Here is a 19852-nt window from a genome sequence, read left to right on the forward strand (position 1 = left end):
TTTTTCCTGAGAAATGTACTAAAGGGTTCTAACCTAGCTAAAGGATATATCCAGTTTGTATTTTAATATTTTCAGTGTTTTATTTTTGTTCTAACTTCAAATCACAGCACTCATGGAAGAATATTCTATGAAGTCTGTCTTAGGAGAATAGAGTTCTACTGTCCCCCTCTAATACACTCAGCAGTCAAAGATATGACCAGTCAAGTACTCAGTTGATTGTGTACAATGACAATGAACAGTACAGATTTCCTGTTAGCTTAGAAGGCTGGATAGGAAGGAATTGAGAGTTAGGGTATTTAGGTCTCCCTAGGTGTACAGGAAATCAGGGAGATATGCTTGTCTTGGAGTTAGCCATCTTGAGAAGTAGACAAGTCAACAAACTTGCAAAATTTGCAACTTGCAAAATAATTGATGATTAATTATGCCTCATTACCAAAAATGAGAAGTCTCAAAATCTCTCCTGTCTTAGTTTCAGATTTTACTAAGTTTGGAATATGACACTAGGTGCTTCCAGCATTTGAAAATCCCATTACTTAGGCAAGTATTGGTACTCTTCTGAAAACTAAATGGGATTATTTCATTGTGCTTTCTAATGCACTCTGATGTTAAATTCTAGGAAGCTAAGAGATGCACAATGGAATGGAAATAACTGTGGATGCTTAAATTTTTTTCAAATCAGCTTTTCCTTGAGATCCATAATGGGACTGGGTACAATTTTTGAACTCATGACTTACGTTAAAATATTACTGAGAACATTAATCCCCAAAAAATCAAGCTTAAGGCCTCTACCAAGTTTCCATGTAACCACTGACTCATCATTAGCTACTACCTGATAACTTTGGATTTTAATTTTATTATATTTCTTCAAAGGAAATTTGACTGCTTCTGAATTTAGAAGATTTTAAAAGCTCTTGCTGCATTTGCAATCCATGTTTGAAAGGGGCAAGGCACACATCTTTAAATAATTATTTAAAAGTAATAAGCTTTCGCCTGCTCTACCACCTACCCCATGATTTCACATTGTGAAATTTACCAGCAGGCTAGTAAATTTTCCCTGTGGCAGGCTAATTAATTTTATTAAAAGGTCCAGTGACATTTAGAATGCTTTAAAATTCTGCTTGTCAATTATGATTCTGTCTGTTGACATTACACCTTGGTTAGAAGTAAAGAATTATAGAGAAAACAGTATCAGTGAAAAAAAGCAGTATCTCCAACTATTTTTGTCCTACTGCAAAGATTCAAAAAAAGCTCAAGCGTGTAACCAAATCTAAAGCCTGAACAACTGAGACTGACAAAAATCTTTGTTTAAAGAAAAGTCATTAGGGATTGAATTTAAGAGATGTCTCCTATAAGACAGCTTCAAGAGTTGCACTATCTTCTGTATTATCCAATGTAACTTCAAAAGAACCTGAGAGATTGGAAAATCTCTTGGAAAATTGTTTTCACGGTTCAATATATTTAATTGTGAAGATTTCGAAATATTTAACTGAGTTCAGAAGCTTCCCTTATGGTTCAACATTCATCCTATTTTAGAATATTCTGAAATCTGCTTACAAGGAGAAATTTATTGTCTAGAGTTATGTAGAAAAGGCAACTTATTGGAGATAAACTGAACCTGTACTAGAAAGGCAAAGCGTGCAACTAATAGTCAATTTTTTAGGTACAAAACTATTATGATGACAGGAAGTAGTTTAATAAAAAGAGCACTTTAATAAGAATATTAAGATTTTTACACCTAACTGAAATTTTTTGCCAGAGATTTATCATCAAAAAGGCCCCAGAATCACAAAGTGGTTTTTAACGCTCTATTATCTTATCCATGTTTCTGTACTCAACATCAGTTCTAACAAATCATCATTTTGAAGTGACATGATAAAACAAAAAGTGTCTGAGATTAAACTAACAAAATAAAACCTCATAAATCACAGAATTGATAATAATCAGTGTTAAGAAACATATATTAATATGAGTTATTTTCTCTCTTTGAACAAGTATGTGATTGTATAAAAGTTCCAGGAAAATATTTTCTGATTTACAACTTGCACTGCTAAAATTGGCAATGTCCATGCAGACAACCTGCAGTTAAAAATCTGGCCATATAACTCAATTTAATGATAGTTGGACATCTTAGGATGCCAATGCATGTAAAGACACCTTCCCAAGAAGTCAGAAGTACTGCCAAAATCTACACAGCCTCCTTTATTTCATCTTTATGTATTTTAATATCTTCATCCTTCTCTGTTTTTTTCACACGAACTGATTGAACTTTATGCCATGCACATTTGGAGCAGAAGACAAAAACATGTAAATTTTATGAAGACTGGCCCATTTTTTTGAAAAGAAGCACTGATTTTGAAAAGCTGGAAGAAATCCCCAAATTCACAGGTGTCTTGGTACTCTAACTCTAAAAATATGGCATGAACAATACATTCAAGGTATGTTGAATAAATTAACTTGAATTTGAACAGCTGAATAAAACCCCATTACACTAGATCAAAGAAAGTAATTATTTTGATTTCTACTTAAAGGAACAAAAGTTTTTTAATTTTTCTGTGAAAAACAAAACCCACTTTTAATCATATGTATATTAACATTATCAAAATTAATATGAACATTGGAAAGTTTTTCAAAATGCTCTTCCTGATACAGTGAACTTAACCATAATACTTTACTGCATTAAATCTCATTATATCGAGACTTACGTAAGTGTAAGTAATATAGGTGAAGTATCATAAATCTACAAAAGAGGCTCCAAAACAATTAATAGCTATTACAATATCAATCATCATTGGTGATTTTTACTTTCATCTTGCTTTCTAGTTAGCTGTCTTCCTTACACTGTCAGTTTAGTTAGAATATTTCACCTACACCTCACAATATGTCAAAAGGAAGTAGACTCATGCTGTGAAAAGCTGGTAATTTTATTGGGTTCCTCTACCTTTAAAAAATCTGTTACTTGGCCAAGTCTGGTTTCTGAGATCCTTTTTTGCAGGGAAATTGAGGCAAACATTTTTATGTGGCCTATGGTGTCTGCTCACAAGAAGAAGAATTTATATACACAAGGATCATTAGTGCAGGGTTGCACCCATTAGGCTATAATAACCGTCAGCTAGGACAAAAAACAGATCAGCATCATGCATTCAAACTAACAGGCACACATAAAAATACTTGCCAACTACATTTCCCATACAAAGCATTGCTTTGAATATAAACTTATACCAAAGGTATTTAACATAATTCACTTTTAAAAAATGAATCTAACAGATTCCCTGCTGCACAGATTTCTCATACTCTGATTACTTCAAAAATGTAAACCAAAGAAAAGCTGAGAATTTAAAGCATACTGTGTGCAGTCGACAGACAACTTTAGAACTTAAAGGTTAAAATGAAAAATATACTTATCTCCTCTTAACAAGCTTAAATACCAACAGTCTTAAGTCTGACTTTGATATACAGCCTCACTCCTACTAAACACATTTTGGTTGAATCAGGATTTAAGTCCTGCTGACAGAGCTTACATATACTCAGCAATATCAAACCACTTAATATGGTAATTAGACTGTGAAATATGAAGAAATCATCTTAACTGCTCTCTAATGATAAAACAAAAATACATTATTTAAATAAAAAGAGCTTGCCAAAGGTACATGTATTTGACCTGGAAGTATTTAATTGTTTTATATTCTACATTCTGTTGAGTAAGGTTTGATTTCATGGGAATATGCAGCCCATCACTGGGAAACTGAAATTAAATTGTGACCGATCTGGTCAATTAGACAATGACAACAACTGTTAAATACAAATCCCTACATGGCAAAACTGCCTAAAATATCCAAATCACTCTTGTTTACTTCTGACAAATTGATATGTGATAAACTTATTTAAAGGTTTTCTCCACTATTTAACTGTCATGCAACACACAAAAATACACATAACAAAGAAGCACCATGGGCACAGTGTAGGTTTAGAAAACTAAGAAAGCTCAACTCCTGAAAGAAGTCATGAGCAAAAGATTCTGGCACTAATGTTAACCTACTCACATCATGCTGGATGCCCAAGGGAGATTCATAAAAATGTATGTTGTGAATTTTCCCGAAAAAGAGAATTTAATTTTAAAGAAAATTTAATTTTAAAGAAAACCGTTTCCCAATTTCTGAGGTGGGTATGCAGCTATCTCTATACTTCATGCATAGCATACAGTATACGTAGAATGCATACATGTAATGTTCTGTGTAGGTGGGAAAGTCACACAACTTTGGAACAACAGTTTTTAAACCCTTAAAATCCATACTTCCACTTTCACTTTCAGCTGAAACCCCATAAAACTCTTTACACATAGTGCAAGTAAGAAATATTCCAAAGTCATTCTCTTTAACCAGAAGTATTTCCAAAATATAACAGAGAAACTACTTGTGCTGCATGGTATGGTTAATACACAAATTGGAGCTGCCTTGGAATAGTTTGGCTTTAGGATATAACACATAGTCTTTAAGATGCTAAGAAAGTGCCTGGTTAACAATGATACTGGTCTCTAAAGTTCAGATGTGCTGTAAACTATAAACTGCACTAAGAAAATGCAACCTATTTATATAACTGCTATGATCTCTCATCAGAGGAAGACCACGCAGCAATCATAGGATGATTAGAAATATAATACTGAATTAAAATGATTATTAGACTTATCATCAGTCTGGCTGAGTTCACATTCCTCCAATTACTTCAGTATGTTGACAATGGAAGGTAAATCATTAAGTTGAAGAAACCAGTCAGACAGTTTTCAATTGGTTGACATTGTACAATACTATCATAACTATGTTTTTTCTAGAAAGTTTGTCCCCTTCTGTGGCATGATAGTTCTTTGCATTGCTCACCATCAGAATATCATTACTGTGACACTGTAATAAAAATATATTCTGCTATTGGGGAGAGACAAAAATACCACAAAAAACAATGAAGGTGAATCTACAAAAGCAGATGGCATGATCAAGGCTTTTTAACAAATTCCACTCTAATCCATCCCATCTAAGTGCGATCAAATACATTTCTCTAACATTTTCAAATCTTAATGTGCTTCTGCATAGATAATTTACAGAGCTGGTGAACACAGGAATGTTCCAAATGTCCAATAAACATACCAGGCCCCCATACGTGCTACTACAGTTTGGCCAGTGCTACTCTGATGTAATAAATGGAGTCTTGGCCAATATATTTAACTGCTTAAAATCTAGGAAAAAAAAATACTAAATTAGCATTAGTCTCAATGTTATAGTCTCAATGCTAAGGATCAATGTTAGTTTTCCTCTTTGTTATACAGACTACGTTCTGTCTATTGTAGTGCTACAGCACAGCTACTCTTGCTTTGGCAAATGTACCAGCAAAGCCTGTAGTTGTTCTGTGGGGAGTAATATGGCACTTTACTACCACAAAGAGTACAATAAGCTATAAGGTGTGCAGCTGGTGTGATCTACCGCATCTTACAGATTAATCCCATGGAAAATACACCACCATGTATACCAGCAGACCACCTAGTTAATGTGTCCTGATGGAAATCACGAGTATTACTGAAACATTTCCAGCAATACAGAGAAGCGGAACTTCTGATGCCCTACAATTTTAGTGGCAAAATGCAGGTGCTGTGGAGGTAGGGAGGATTTGGGGGAATTACTCCTTTGAACATAGGCATCTACATTTTATTAAAATCCCATATTCTGAAACTAAAAGTTTTCTCATCTGGGCCTCCCCACAATTTTGCCAGTTAGGTCTTGAACAAAGATCTCAGCAGCTCATGGAAAGCCAGCACAGATGACATACACTGCAGAAAAGAGCATTATTATCCTTTTCCAGTGCACTACTATTGCTAGCTACTATATTGGAACTGTCTCAGCAAGTGGAACATTGCCTTGTAAAAAGCTGGACCAAGGGCCCACAGAGGGTTTTCATACACAGTTATAATCAGCATTTCCCATTACAAACAGAACTGAATCACCTCACTGTGGAGTGAGTTGTAATATTTCAACAGCAAAGCCACACAAATAGTCCTGAGCCACAAGTTTGTCTCTCAAGCTGTAAGATTTCAGCTGAACAATGACAGGAAAAGATACAAGTGGATTAATACAAAATGGAGATTACTTCTCTAAGTGTGTACTGTTAAAGCATGTCCCTTACCTAACAACTGATCTCCACTATTCCTCACCTCTTCTTTTTAAAGGTTTTAAAAAAATATGGAGAAGGAGCCTTAAAAATAATCTCAAACCTATGAACAATTTGATTATTGCTATTTGTCTTTTCAATATAAAGATCCAATATAGCATACTGAGTCAGACAGATTTTCTGCCTGCTTCTTCTGCTCAGGAAATTAATAGTATTAATAGTGGTCTAACTAAAAACGATACTATTCTCACAAGTACCAGATTCACCAGTGTTCTCAGAACATTGTAGGACCTAGGATTTGTTCTCCTCTCCCACCTATCTAAAAGATATTAGGACAGGTGCAGCATGACAATGTCAACTTTTCCTCTGCATCATATAATACCAACACTACTCAAAATAATTATTCAGTTTTACATTGTCTTCTCCCTAGACTGTACTCAGACACAGAATGAATGTAAACTTATCTGCAAAGGATGCATTTCACTCTCTCAAACCAACACATGTGGAAGATTCCCTTCCTGAAGTGTGGCAGCTGGCTCATCGTCAGATGCAAACTGAAGCATCTGAGTGCCAGACATGGTCACTTGCTTGTTTTGCGCTGCCAAGTCATCTACAGAATATGCTGTGAAGTTATGTACTTTAATACGAGAGCATAATCCTATAGATGCAGAAATCTCACACTCTTTTAAAGGACAGTGTAATTTTTCTCATGATTTCTTGTTTTGTCTTCTCTAAAACTTTGCATGCATCTGTATGCACAGGGCAGTTTATTTGAGTTTTTCTCTTTATTTCTGTAACTGCTACATACAGTAGAGCAAACGGTATACTATACACAGACAGTAAATTCACTTGTACATAACTTTTCAACAAACACTGTCAGAAAAACTTGAAATAAAATATTTTCTTTTAATTTTTGACTTTCTTTTGCCTCAAGTTTCTCTATTCTCCATTGCAAGTGGTCAAAGACCATTAACTTTTCCCTGTTTTTCATGTACTGAATTAGGCCATGAAAATTGGCTTGAAAAAAGAGATGAGTGCTTAATTTGCATGTTTCTTAGAGGTAGCTCTTAGTAACTTCACTTTGTAATGAAAAAAACCACAATCTTTGACAGTCATGACCCTATGATCACATGCTTTTTTGGTTAGGTGTTATCATGAGTCATTTAGCCTATTACGAATTTTTTTCATCCAGTGCATTGACTACAGTAGGTTTCAAATAATTTTTCTGCTGACAGGCAGGACTGCACACAGATTTAAACTACATAAAATGCTATGGGACAAACACACACTAAAAGAGAAACAAGATAATTCCACTTTTGTCTTCATATTTGTATGCATTTCTAAAGGTCCCCTCTATATAACAATGTTCTCCCTTAGTCTTGTGAACTGGGGTTTTTTCCCTAGGTAGTCACTGAACACAGATTTTTATTAGAATCACTCATCCTGCTTTGTAATTTTTTTTTAAAGTTCCACTAACAGTATTCCCAAATTCTGTTTGTAACTCCCAGTTCTTTCCATAAGCAAGAGACAGCATATCGTATTGCCTCCTTGAGCAACATATGTGGTGACAGGCCAGTCATTTGCTACCTCAGACTAGAGAGGGTGATGAGTGACAGCACTTGTTTTGCTGCCTTTCTTGTCCCAACACCCTAATTTTCATTAAACTTGTAGGACTACATTAGCTATGTCTACACCTGCAAGTAGTGTAGTTTTTAGATTTGTAGACAGTAACAGCTGATGCTGAGGATTCAGTGTTCACACTATACACATTTCAGGCAGTTTTAACTACTTCTGATTTGGTCCTGGGGTATTTAGAGCCCGCTATAGGTGGACACTACTGGCACTCTCGTAAAGCAAATCTCAAGTCTGAAGGATGTTTGTGCACTCTGAAACTGCTCTGCATTGCTTTGCAATGCAAATACAGCAAAGGGGACAACTGGTAAATATGATTCAAAAGTGCACAGCTGATTCAAGCTAAAAATGCTAATGTATACATACCCAAATATTTGAGTCATTATGTTCTCTTAAATTTGGCATAAATTGGCCAGAAGATTTCAAAAGCTATAGGAGTATAGCAAATAACTAAGAGAAAGATAGAGATGTTCTATTTTAGTAGAATATTATGGCATGGAAAATAAAAAGTAATAAAAAACATCTCTGAAGATACTTCAGAATACTACCCGGTTTTTATAATGCAGCTTCTATCGTATCCCTATGCTGCTGTAACTTCTGCCAGCAAATTATTCAGACCTTTAGTAACAGCAGTTTTTTTCCATCTCATTCTGATACCTTTCACACAATACTGGCAGGCATAAAGTTATTCCTTCTTTTCCTTATTCCCTTGCATCCCAAGAGACATCTGTAAGCCCTTTTGCTTTTAAAGTGCTAGATGCTCAAAGGCTCTTTTGAAATTAATAATAATCAATGCCAGCAGCATCTCAACACCCTACCCAGTATTTGCATGTGATGGAGGGAAAACAATAGCAAAAAAGGAGACATCAACTTGAGTTCTTCCAGCAGTTGTTTTAAATGGTGAATATTTTCCTTTTCTTAATGTGAAAAAGAAATAAACAATATCCTTAAACAATATCTTTTTAAATCCAGAACATAAGCAGACTCTCAACTACCCCAGTGTTCTGAAAAATCTGTATTTCTCTACAGTTGTACTAGCAAACTCAAATAATGTCTACCAGTAATGGAATTTACACACTGAGTAGCTTTACTCTTTGAAAAATGCCATCCAGTAATTTTCTTTCTGATTGTTATGTGGTAACATAATTTTGGGATGTACTTTACACTGCTAATGAAGCAAAATTTAAACATTAAACAAATAATGACTGCATGTTTGAAGACCTAAAGATTTATTTATAAGCCATCCATTTAATTTTTTTGGTGGAGGATTTGCTTTAGAAAAAGCAGGGAACTGCAGGGGAGAAATATGAAAATACTGAACTGAAAATGATATTCTAACTGGAATGCTACAGAAGGAGTTGTGCCTAAATTCAATTCTGATTATTAGGTGGAACTTTTACATATAGTGGAATATACTGGAAAAATTAGCTTAGAGGACTATATTCAAAGCACAATCTGTAATGTAAGACATTCTCTGAGGGCTATGACAAAATATCCAAGGAAATACAATATACTAAGTGTAAGAAACACTTACCTTGTTGAATATCCTTCATCTCCAGATGCAAACTCGATATTAAAATTCCTACGGTTTGAGACCGTTTTCCATCCAACAGTTTGGTAATCTAGAAAGATGAAGTAAAATGATCTTAGATCAAATGAACACTCTACAAAGGATTCATTCACTTTAACAACAGAAGCTAATTCGTGAATTGAATTCAATGTTTCTCCGAACATCAAACCATTTTATTAACTAAATGTGGTAGTAAGACCTTCATCTTATCTTTATGCTCTGCACCTTAACAAACAGCTTATAAACATAAGACTGAATTATCACCAGGTGTAGTAAAGAACATCACTTCTTACTTGTAGGATGCTGTTAAACAGGTGAAAAAAAAAGGCACATTGGATATTTATTCTGGCATATAGTTTTTCCCCCTTCTTCTTAAGGTGAAATTTAAGAATTATTTAAGACACTCTACATCCCAAGTTACCACCTAAGGAGTCTTTCATACCACCTAAGGGGTCTTTCTGCTGTGCCTTTTGCAATCAGATGTGTCCATCTTGTATTTGCCTCATAAGCCACCAGCGTGCTTGTAACAAATATGGATAGGAGCCTTCCTAAATCTTCGTTCGCAAAGCCTAGTCATGATGACATCCCAAGTTCCTTAGCTTGTCTGCTAGTTTACATTTCAATGCGAACACATTTATGTCTACTTTTTTAACAAAGGATCAACTCCTGACCAAGAGGAATTGAAGAACTGTCTTTTTGTGCCCTCTCAACACTATTTCTGGAACACCAGGCACTACTGAAAGTATTTCTTTCACTCTTGTCTGAATGTGCTTATCCCACATTGTTGACACTTCACAGGGATTTGAGGATTTTGTTCACATTTTGGGTAACCGACACTTGATAGTATAATATACTGACATTCAGATTGTAATATTTTCAGATGTCAGTTGGGGGAGAAGAAATAAAAGGAGAAAGGAAACCTTAAGGAAGTTATTTTGGCTGGTTGAAATTAGTGACAATGATGTGGATCACTCCATAAAGTAAAGTAAACCATCAGACTTTTGGAAGTGTAGTTCCAATATTAGAAATGTCAAAACCAAATTTCCCACAATGTTTGGACTGTTGTTATTTGTGATTCTGATTTATATCATAAGGAAGATATGACAGCAGCACATCACAAAATGCAATACAGACACAAGTTCTTAGAAGTGTTCAGATCCAAGCAGTTGTCTTACTTCCTAGTGCTGACGAACAAGAACTATTAAAAATACTAACTCATATGAAGGATTAAAACTAATAGCTATGTTTTCCAAAAATTCAGATTCTTAGTATCTGAACAATATTTAATCTATTTCCAAATTTAATTTTAATTTTTGTGTGACACTAACATTTTGATATTTAATAATGTTAAAAACTTTAAGTAATTGTTATCTCTTATTCCTGTAATATTTTTATTGATGTTCACATTAGAGACAGTTAATTCAAAAAATTTATACTAACTCATACAAACATTTCCCATGTTTTATGTGATTTAGGAATATTTAATTGTGCAACTATTTAGTCATTCACCTATACAAAAGTAGATTTGTTGACAAATACAGGAAAAAGAGAAACGATAGTTAGTTCTTATTTATGACAAGTTGGAACACATGCTGTCTTCAGCAAAGATTTGACTGATATTTTATGTCCCTCTTCTAGGGAATCAAAATTTAATAAACTTATGTCAACCTAGATATTGTATATTTTCTGGCAAAATTTGAAGCAAAATCTATCCTGAGAGATTTCTCTGCCTATATGTATGGTACGTAAGATGGATATTAAGAAAGTAATATTATTAAAATTGTTTTCTTCAAATGATAAAGAATTCAGGTTCTTTATCTCCTGAGTACACAAGTACACAAGACGATTTGGCTACAAGTTACCTTAAATGAACACTGTGGAAGCATCACATCCTGTTAACTGAGCAAATGTAACTAACTGCATGGTTTATCATGGTCATTTCTGGAGCTTACATGAATTTGCTGAACTCTGAAGCACATTAACTTCTTACAGGGATAATTACAGGGTTGTGTAGTATGCAATTTGTATAGCATTCACTGACCTCCAAGTTGACCTTGTTCAGGGCAAATTCATAGGTTGTCATAAACCCCATTAGACATGCCTAGTTTGAGGCAAAACCTTTCCAGACTATAGCTGTTGCAGATAATATGACATTTGAAATCATTCTATTGAAGTATTTTTTTAGTGTTAATATATTCTCCCAATACGATCAAACTAGCTCACATTGCTAAGCAAGACTTCCTCCTTAAAAGAAAAAAAAGGAAAGAAAAAGTGAAAAAAGAAATGAAAGAAGATCCTATGTATGTTTTAAAGCTAAACCGGAGATTCATGTTTTAAAATGGCAACTGACTGTATGTTCACATGCATTTTAGACAAATGTACACATGGTCACAATTACCAGGCATCAAACTAGACACAGACTACCTAAAACAACTTCAACCAAGTAACTGAAGGCTAATACTTTATTCATTAGGGAGCAAAAGTGGAGGAGAAAGACAACAGAATAGTTTAAACTGGGCATAAAACTATTCCAAACCGATAGTTATAACGTTAAGTATTATATAGGACTTCTATCATAGATTTTTAGAAACAATGTGTACCTTGTAAGATATTGCATCTAAAGATATAAGCAGTAGTAAAACAGAGAACAAATTTTCAGAGATACTAATTTTGTCCCAAATTACAGTTATTCTGGGAAAGTCACTGAGAGGGAATTAAATATGTGCGTGAATTCCAAATAGAAAGGAGACACAAAAAAATCAGTACTTTTTTAGTCCAATAAAAACATAAGGTAATCAAAAGGAAAGTTTGTAAAGACTGCACTGAACTATTTAGTCTATGCTTTTAAAAGACAAATCACTGATCACTTCTCAGCATATTGGGACTTGTTTGTAGCTGGCAGTGACAGGTAAGCAGCTAAAATCCAGTTGATGCCAGCTGATGCTGCTATGCCAGCAGGTGGGGTTTGCCAACTGCCTGCTGCTTCTCCAGACTATGAATGTATCATTCTGGCTTAGTGACAAAATTGTGACTGCTGGTGATAATTCATTTACGTCAGTGATCCATAACATTATTTGCTCTGTGTGGTTTTTCCCTATTTTTTATTAAGTTAGTTGATTTGCTGTACACAAGCAAATATAAATATTTCAAATATTTATCATCTAATTTAAAAGTGAAGATATACTGAAGCTTGAATACATTTGTAAATTATTCTGTCATTTCCATTAAAAGGTGTTTCTCTAACATAGGCAGAAATGTATTTCATTGAATACTATAAACCAGACTTCACTGTTTTGTCTAACTGCAATGTCTACATTCTGTCCAGGACACTTACTGGTGCTGAAATCTGAAGAGACTCAGTTTACTTTAGTGATTAAAAGCTAAATCCTTCCTCCTGGTGGTGCACGGATTCTTTCCACAATATTTAAATTTACTGAGAGAAGCCATAAGCTAAAGAGTTGTCCTGCATATCACAGTGCTTCCCTCTATTCCCACTCATTAACTTTTACAGTGAGTCAACCGCCTGGGCCGATAAGTAGACTGCTGAAACCCTGTTCAAACAGAAGATCACGCACAAGAAGCCAAAGATCATGCCCCTCAATCCATTCTACATAAATACTCAAAGAGTTACCAATGAAATTTCAGAAGTTTAAGACCAGACATCTTTCTATTCCTACTCAGAGGAGTGCCAAGTTTAACTACTTCTTATTTCACATGGATGAATCATTTTTAAAATATTTTAGGAGACAGAATTCTATTTACAATTTTATTAGCTTAAAAAAAACCCACTATCTTTAGCCTTTTGCTAAAGGACACACAAATGGCAATTCCTCAGGCTACAACAGGAGGTACGAAATAAGCTAGTAAGAAACTAATTTCAGTATCTTTACTCCTATCAAAACTGTGAAAATTAGACAAAGCCACAAAATAGATATTTACTCCTTATGGATACTTTCTATATTCTACCTGACTGCAGAGCTTTGTGATAAACAAGGAAATGTCAGTGATTTTTCTCAGCACACCACAAAATATAAAAAGAAAGTGAGAGTGCATCGGAAAAGCATGCACTAGCATTTTACTAGTTCTGCTTTAGTTCGAACACTGTTTATTATCCTATGCAGACAGCTGAAGACGGTCATTGTGTTTCAACGCTGCAAAGCTTCCAACATTTTCTGCAATATCTGCCCTTCTTGCGGAAACACAAAATTCATTAATTGTAATTCCTCATTTAGTTAGATGGACAAAAAACTTGCTGACAGACATATCCCTTTCAGTTAAAAAAATGCAATTCACTCAAAATATTGACACTCTTCTTAAATGAGAACACATGTTAATAATTATGTGAAGTCTGTTAGAGATAATAGACAACAGAAAAGCCATTATCTTTAATGTCCTCCTGCGTCTTTGAAATGATAATCGTTGCACCAAAGGGCCAAAAATGATTGATGGACTTTCATTTGGAGTATACACCTGACACAAATTACTTGACATTTACTCTTTGTTTTGTAAGATGAAGACAGAGTGGCATCACAAACATCCAACTATCCTGTTTCTTGAAAAGATGTAGAAAATAACTTGAGTTTTTGAGGATAAATTACTAACAAGTGCTCAAATATATTGGAAAAACTAACCCAACTTCAAAATATGTGTTAAGTTTAGCAATGGAGCTACAGAATGCATATGGAATAAATCGCAGCAAAGGAATGTTCTTTTCTAAATAATCCCTTTTTCAGAATTAGAGAGAATTAATACATAATGAATCGCATCTTTTATTTCATCCCAAAATATATGTCCTAATTCTGCCTTTCTTCTCTTTGGTAATGTAAGAATTCTGGTTCTGCAAATTTAACAGGAAAGGGAGAAACTATGGCTTGAAAACAATAACATGTGCCTATCAGCTTAAAAATTTGCATGGATATGTACAGACAAGATAAATTAACATGGAATGAGTGAAAGTAAAATTGTCTGCATATAATACTTCAGTCCTTCATCTGACATGAAAATATCTATAGAAGACTTTCAGAGTCTGAGAAAGAGGTTAGATCACTCAGATTATATTCAAACCTATAAAAGCAGAGTCCTTCCAGAAACAATGATGGGGTTTGGCTTTTGATTGGTTTTATCTTCCAGAAAAATAGGTTACAGTTTAATGCTAATTGTTTTTTGTTTCCATTGTTTTCATAAGCAGCTATGGACCTTAATGGTACTGTACTGAATCTACTTACAGTTGAACATTTTTGGTACATAAAACTTCATAGTTTAAGTCCATTTATATTTTAGTAAATATAACTTAAAATTTGCTTTTCTAAAGAGATCATACATTCCTAGAAAAATATTTTTAATTGAGTGTCAATGGAAAATAGAATAGATGCAGAAATCATATGTCCAGAATGTTCCATCTGAAATCAAAGCATAAGAAAATAAAGAAATTATGATGAACACAGTCTAGATTAACAGATGCACTTTCACAAGTCACATGTCAGCGATGCTTTAAAAAAAGTTCAAAATATGAGTCATATTCAAAAGACAATTAAAGTCTAAATGTCCAACAGAATCAACACCTAAACTGAAGTTATGAACTAAAATAAACTGGTGGATCTAGCCCTTCTTTTTCTTGATTTCCAAGAAGCTGTAACTTCTTAGTAATATTAAAAATGGGACCACCTACAAGCATTTGAAAAAGGTTAACTACAGACCCCAACACTTTACATGGCATAAACAGTTTTAAATCCAATGGATATTATCAAGATGCACCATACCAGTAACTTACACATTTATATTAAGCTTACTGAATTAGCCAAAATCAGAAAGAAATTTATTTGATTCATATTTAGGTGACTAGCACATGGTACTGAGTGCCATGTCCAGTCTTCTCTTAAACACCTCCAGGGACTGTGACTCCACCACCTCCCTGGGCAGTCCATTCCAATGTCTAATCACCCCTTCTGCACAGAAATTCCTCCTAATGTCCACACTAAGCCTCCTCTGCTGCGGCTTATATAGGACAACATTTAGATATTTCTGGATGAAAATGGTGGATGTCTATCAGCTGTAAGCAAAAAAAGCACAGCTTACTGTGAATTTTTTAATCTGTTTCGCCATAAGGTGCCTACAAATGTCGACAAATGGGTAAGAATGGAACAAAGTGAAATTTCTATATGTTTTTCACAGAAGCATTCATTTCATGGCCTAAGCATGATCATTCCAAGTAGTTTCACAAAACTAATGATTCTGAGAATAAATTGAATAATATTGTTTTATGTCGAACTGCAAGAGAAATGTAAATAAATGGTAAAGATGTAATAATTCAACAGGCTACTGTTAGTCTTCTTAATTTTATAAAGCCTAGTTAAATGAGAAATTTAACTTCTCCTCTAATTCAAAAGATAAAATCTTACTTCCAGTTACATAAGGAACTTGATTGTGAGGCACTGATGTAATTCTCATTCAAGGAGAAAAGTATTAGATAGTCATGTTTTAATAAGCAGTCCTGCACCACCTATTGGTCTGTAATTTTGCTAAATATGAAGGATGCTGAACTTAATTTGCATAAGATGGTATGAAATAGGGCAGAGTTTGTGCAGAGAAGTGATTTAAGCAGTGAATGGGTCAACCCTAACACGTATCATTAAATAAAACAGCTTAAGTATTCCAAACACAAACTACAACTCCAGATTTTATTGCTGTTCCCCAATCTTGCTCTGGAAGGCTCTTTTATAAAACATGAAAAAGAAATTTACAAATAAATACAAAATGACACAGCATCAGCCAAAAATTGTAATATATGATGAACCTCATAAGATTCATAACTGTTTCACAATGTCTGTAGAAATCATCTTTAACCTATAAGACCTTAACTTTTAAGACTATACAATCCCATATACTGTACCATTTTTAGGACCAGACAAGCACAAATTTCTGTATTGAAGCAAAGAAAAAGATTGTTGCTAAAACCCTAGTCACTAGATGTAATTGTTAGAAAAAAGGTAAGAAAGGTTGAGAGCCAAGAAAAAAAAAACCAAACCAGAAATAAAGACAGCAGAACAGACAGCTTTATATTGATCTACAGGAGCTCTCTGTTGCTATCTACTAATAAACCTTCCTGTAAGTAAATAAAATGCTTCTCCACTACTATATCGCTTGCAGCCCACCAAGAGTGATCCATTGGAGCCAGCCTGCACACATCTGGGCTTTCAGAGAGACAAAGAAAAACACAGAACCATCTAAGAGGGCCAACTGTCTGTAAAAACATTCAGCCGCTACTGTGACTTGTTTAACAGACAAAGGTAAAAGGACATGATATACAAAAAGAAAATGCTTCTGTACTCAGAAAATTAAAATTTTGTTTCAATTCTAAATTTTAAATTGACCAAATGATGGAAAGTTGAATACTGCTAACCCCAAGTTTTTAAGCTCTCACGGAAAGCCCACAGTTTGTTAACACCATGATCATAATCCCATCAGTTTACCAAACTAAAGACATAGTAATAGATATTATTCTTAATTTATCTCTTACGAAATTTGTTTTTGTATTTTCACACAGTACTTTAAAGGAATCTTTTTCATTTCATTAATTTCAGGAAATATATCCCTTGTCTTAAACCAGTAAGTTTACCTTTAATACAAAAGCAGAATCATTCAAACAGTGACATAAATAATGAAGATATCTTTGCAATACAATACACTGGTTGCTCAAAAAATTGGTATTTATTATTATATAATTATTTTCTGTAACTATTATCCAATTCAATTTTGAATAAAGCTAAGAGAGATCATTAAAAAATCATGCTGCTGTAACAGGTAGGTTGGTTTACAAAGCAGCAAGGAAAAATACAATTTCATCTTTCAGGATACAGGCCTAATCCTGTACCTGCTTTGCTGTCGCCCATCTGCAGAAATGAGTCTGCTTCCTTAACTGCTGAGATTTTAAAATACAAAAGCACTTATCTGTACATATTAATTCTCCATTAAAGTTACATTGGTTACATTCTTCACAGTGGTTATATTCTTCTAAGTTATTTAGAAATCTGTATTTTCTATTAAATACTTCTTAATAAAATAGGTAAATTTATGAAATAAATGCTAGAAATAGACCATCAGAAATGGGATGGGATGGGAACTAATGGGATTTATGGATATAGCTGCTACTAAAATATCACATACACTTGAAGCGTCTGTCAAGTAAAATATGTTGAAACATTTCTCACAGAGATATTCCTGTCCAACTTCAAGCTAATATTTGAAGGACTGTAGCAATTATTTCTTTGGGCTGTATTTACAAATGCCAGCATGGTCCCATTTTTCATTTTTTACTTCTTGTATCGCATGAGTTTGAATTTTATAAGTTCTATAGCCTTACTTACACTTCTCATTAGCTATTGTGTTAAGACGCAATACAGGAAGTTTATGATCAAGATGTCTTGACAGATCTGATTGCACCAACCTGTATATATATATATATGTGTGTGTGTGTGTGTGTGTGTGTGTGTGTGTGTTTCACATTCTCTATATTATAAAATCGAAGGTAGCTAGCACAGCTTACATGCAAAGTGCCCTCTTGTGGTTCCAAGCAGATAAACTCAGAGATTTATGATACACGATATGTTTAAATAGTTTCTGACATGTAATCATGCTGTTTCAGGAAAACAGTATTGATTATTATTCACCCTAGAATTTTTCTGGAAGCAAATACTACTAATGCCATTTCTTTTTCCTATCGGCACATTCTCTCTGTAGTGGATCACGTCTGAGGCAGACAATATCTGCCCTACAGCAATGACATACCTCCTGCATGTAGCTTTGGCCATTAAAGACATGATTGTCCTGTCCCTTCCTGACACAACTCTTCAGCTATACCAGAAAAAAAATATTTGGCATTCCTTACTCAAAATGTCTCTTTATACTTTATTTTTCCAATAACATTAATCTCTGTGAAAGAGAGGTTTGCTAGAGTAACTTAATGACAGGTGTTAATTATAAATCAGTTCAAGGGCAGACTAATGGCCTGAAATATTAGAACTTTCCAATATGAACTGGAACTTCCATTCAGTTCTCCTACACAATACTTTTTCTACCTCACTGGAATACAAAACTTTCATTATCAAAGGCAAGAAACCTTCCAAAGTAAAGAATAACCTCACATTCTCAAGGAAGAGTTGAATCAGCAATCCGCCCATTTTGCTTGTCTGTTCATCCTCCAAAAGACCCCAAAGAATTAAAAGGTAGTTTTCTCAAAATGAAAAACTAAACAATAACACACACAAAAACCCCCCAACAAACAACTCCCCCCCAACAAACAACTCCCCCCCAATAAATACCTTTTTGGCCTTAGTTTTTTTTTCGTAAGTCTCTGATAATGGTTTTCTTTTTTCCTGAGTGGTGTCTTTGGAGAATAAATATTCAAACTCAGTAGTATCAAGTATATCAGGTTCTTCTAGTGATTCCCATAAAGTTGGCACAGCAGTTTTCCTGTAAAGTGAAAAGTAATAATAAAATTTCCAAACATTTATGATAATAGATATAACTATAATAGATGAAAATCCATGATAGATTTAAAATCAAAGGAACACAAAGGGCATTCCTCCCCTACAACTTCCTCTTCTAAGGAGTCAAAATATTTTGCTATTTGTTTTAGCTATTAGTTTTAGCTATTTAGTCCATGCCTGCTAGACTATCGAAATGCATTATTTGAATTGTACAGTTCTTTGTACAACAACTGCAGTTTGTGCAAATACATCACAAGAGATTTCTGCCACTTCAACTAGGATTAGGAGTATTTCAACAGCAGCTTTTTTGAGAAATTCCCAGTAATCTATTTAGACCTACAAAAATAAACAAAATCAACAAATAGTGAACAAACTTTATCCAAGCATATTTTAAGAGCATTTGGACTAATCTGTATAGGACTTGATTTACTTCATGTTAGCTGCAGATGTTGTATGCTCATATTTATCCTTGTTGCAGCTCTGACAAACTCGAATAATTATGTGGCTTATATTTTAGGAGACTAGCCAGTATTCTTCTCCATACAATCAACTGTAAATTTTAAATGTGGATTATCTTTCCTTCTTTTTTTGCCTTCCAAGACTGAAACTTGTTTACACAATCCTCTAGTTTTATCTGGATTTAGGGGTAATACTATGTAGTGCTACAAACATCGCACTTCAATTCTGAAAGGGCTCTGTATCAAAATTTCAATGCTTCAGGAAAATATGTGGAATAAAACTGCTGAGGGCTCTTCCTGCCTGTTTATCAATAGAAGGTGGAACAACTTCTTCCAGCAGATGTCACTAAAAGGCAGTGAAATTATTTGCAATTAAAAAAGGTGATGAAAACCACTATAAAATACAAATGGCTGATGTCACTAAACAGATGTAATATGCAACAAAATGGAATACCTATGAATTCAAAAGGCACGTGGTTTTTTTTTTCAAATTTAGGATTTTTTTAATACTCAACTGTATGTCTACTATTGTGAATTTTAAGGAATGCCTATTTTTT

General features: G+C 34.1%; 1 protein-coding gene across 2 annotated transcripts in view; it reads right to left on the reverse strand.

Annotated features, from left to right (window-relative positions):
- Positions 1 to 19852, reverse strand: part of FMN1 (formin 1) — a 128573-nt gene that overhangs the window by 64333 nt on the left and 44388 nt on the right. For both annotated transcript variants that reach the window (XM_027642216.1, XM_027642215.1), the window contains 2 exons: positions 18670 to 18820; positions 9317 to 9404 (listed from right to left, as the gene is read on the reverse strand). In XM_027642216.1, coding sequence (XP_027498017.1) covers positions 9317 to 9404; positions 18670 to 18820 — 239 coding nt within the window. The remainder of the gene's footprint in view (positions 1 to 9316; positions 9405 to 18669; positions 18821 to 19852) is intronic.

Source organism: Corapipo altera, unplaced genomic scaffold (assembly GCF_003945725.1).
Source record: "Corapipo altera isolate COAL_440 unplaced genomic scaffold, ASM394572v1 23b, whole genome shotgun sequence".
NCBI lineage: Eukaryota > Metazoa > Chordata > Aves > Passeriformes > Pipridae > Corapipo > Corapipo altera.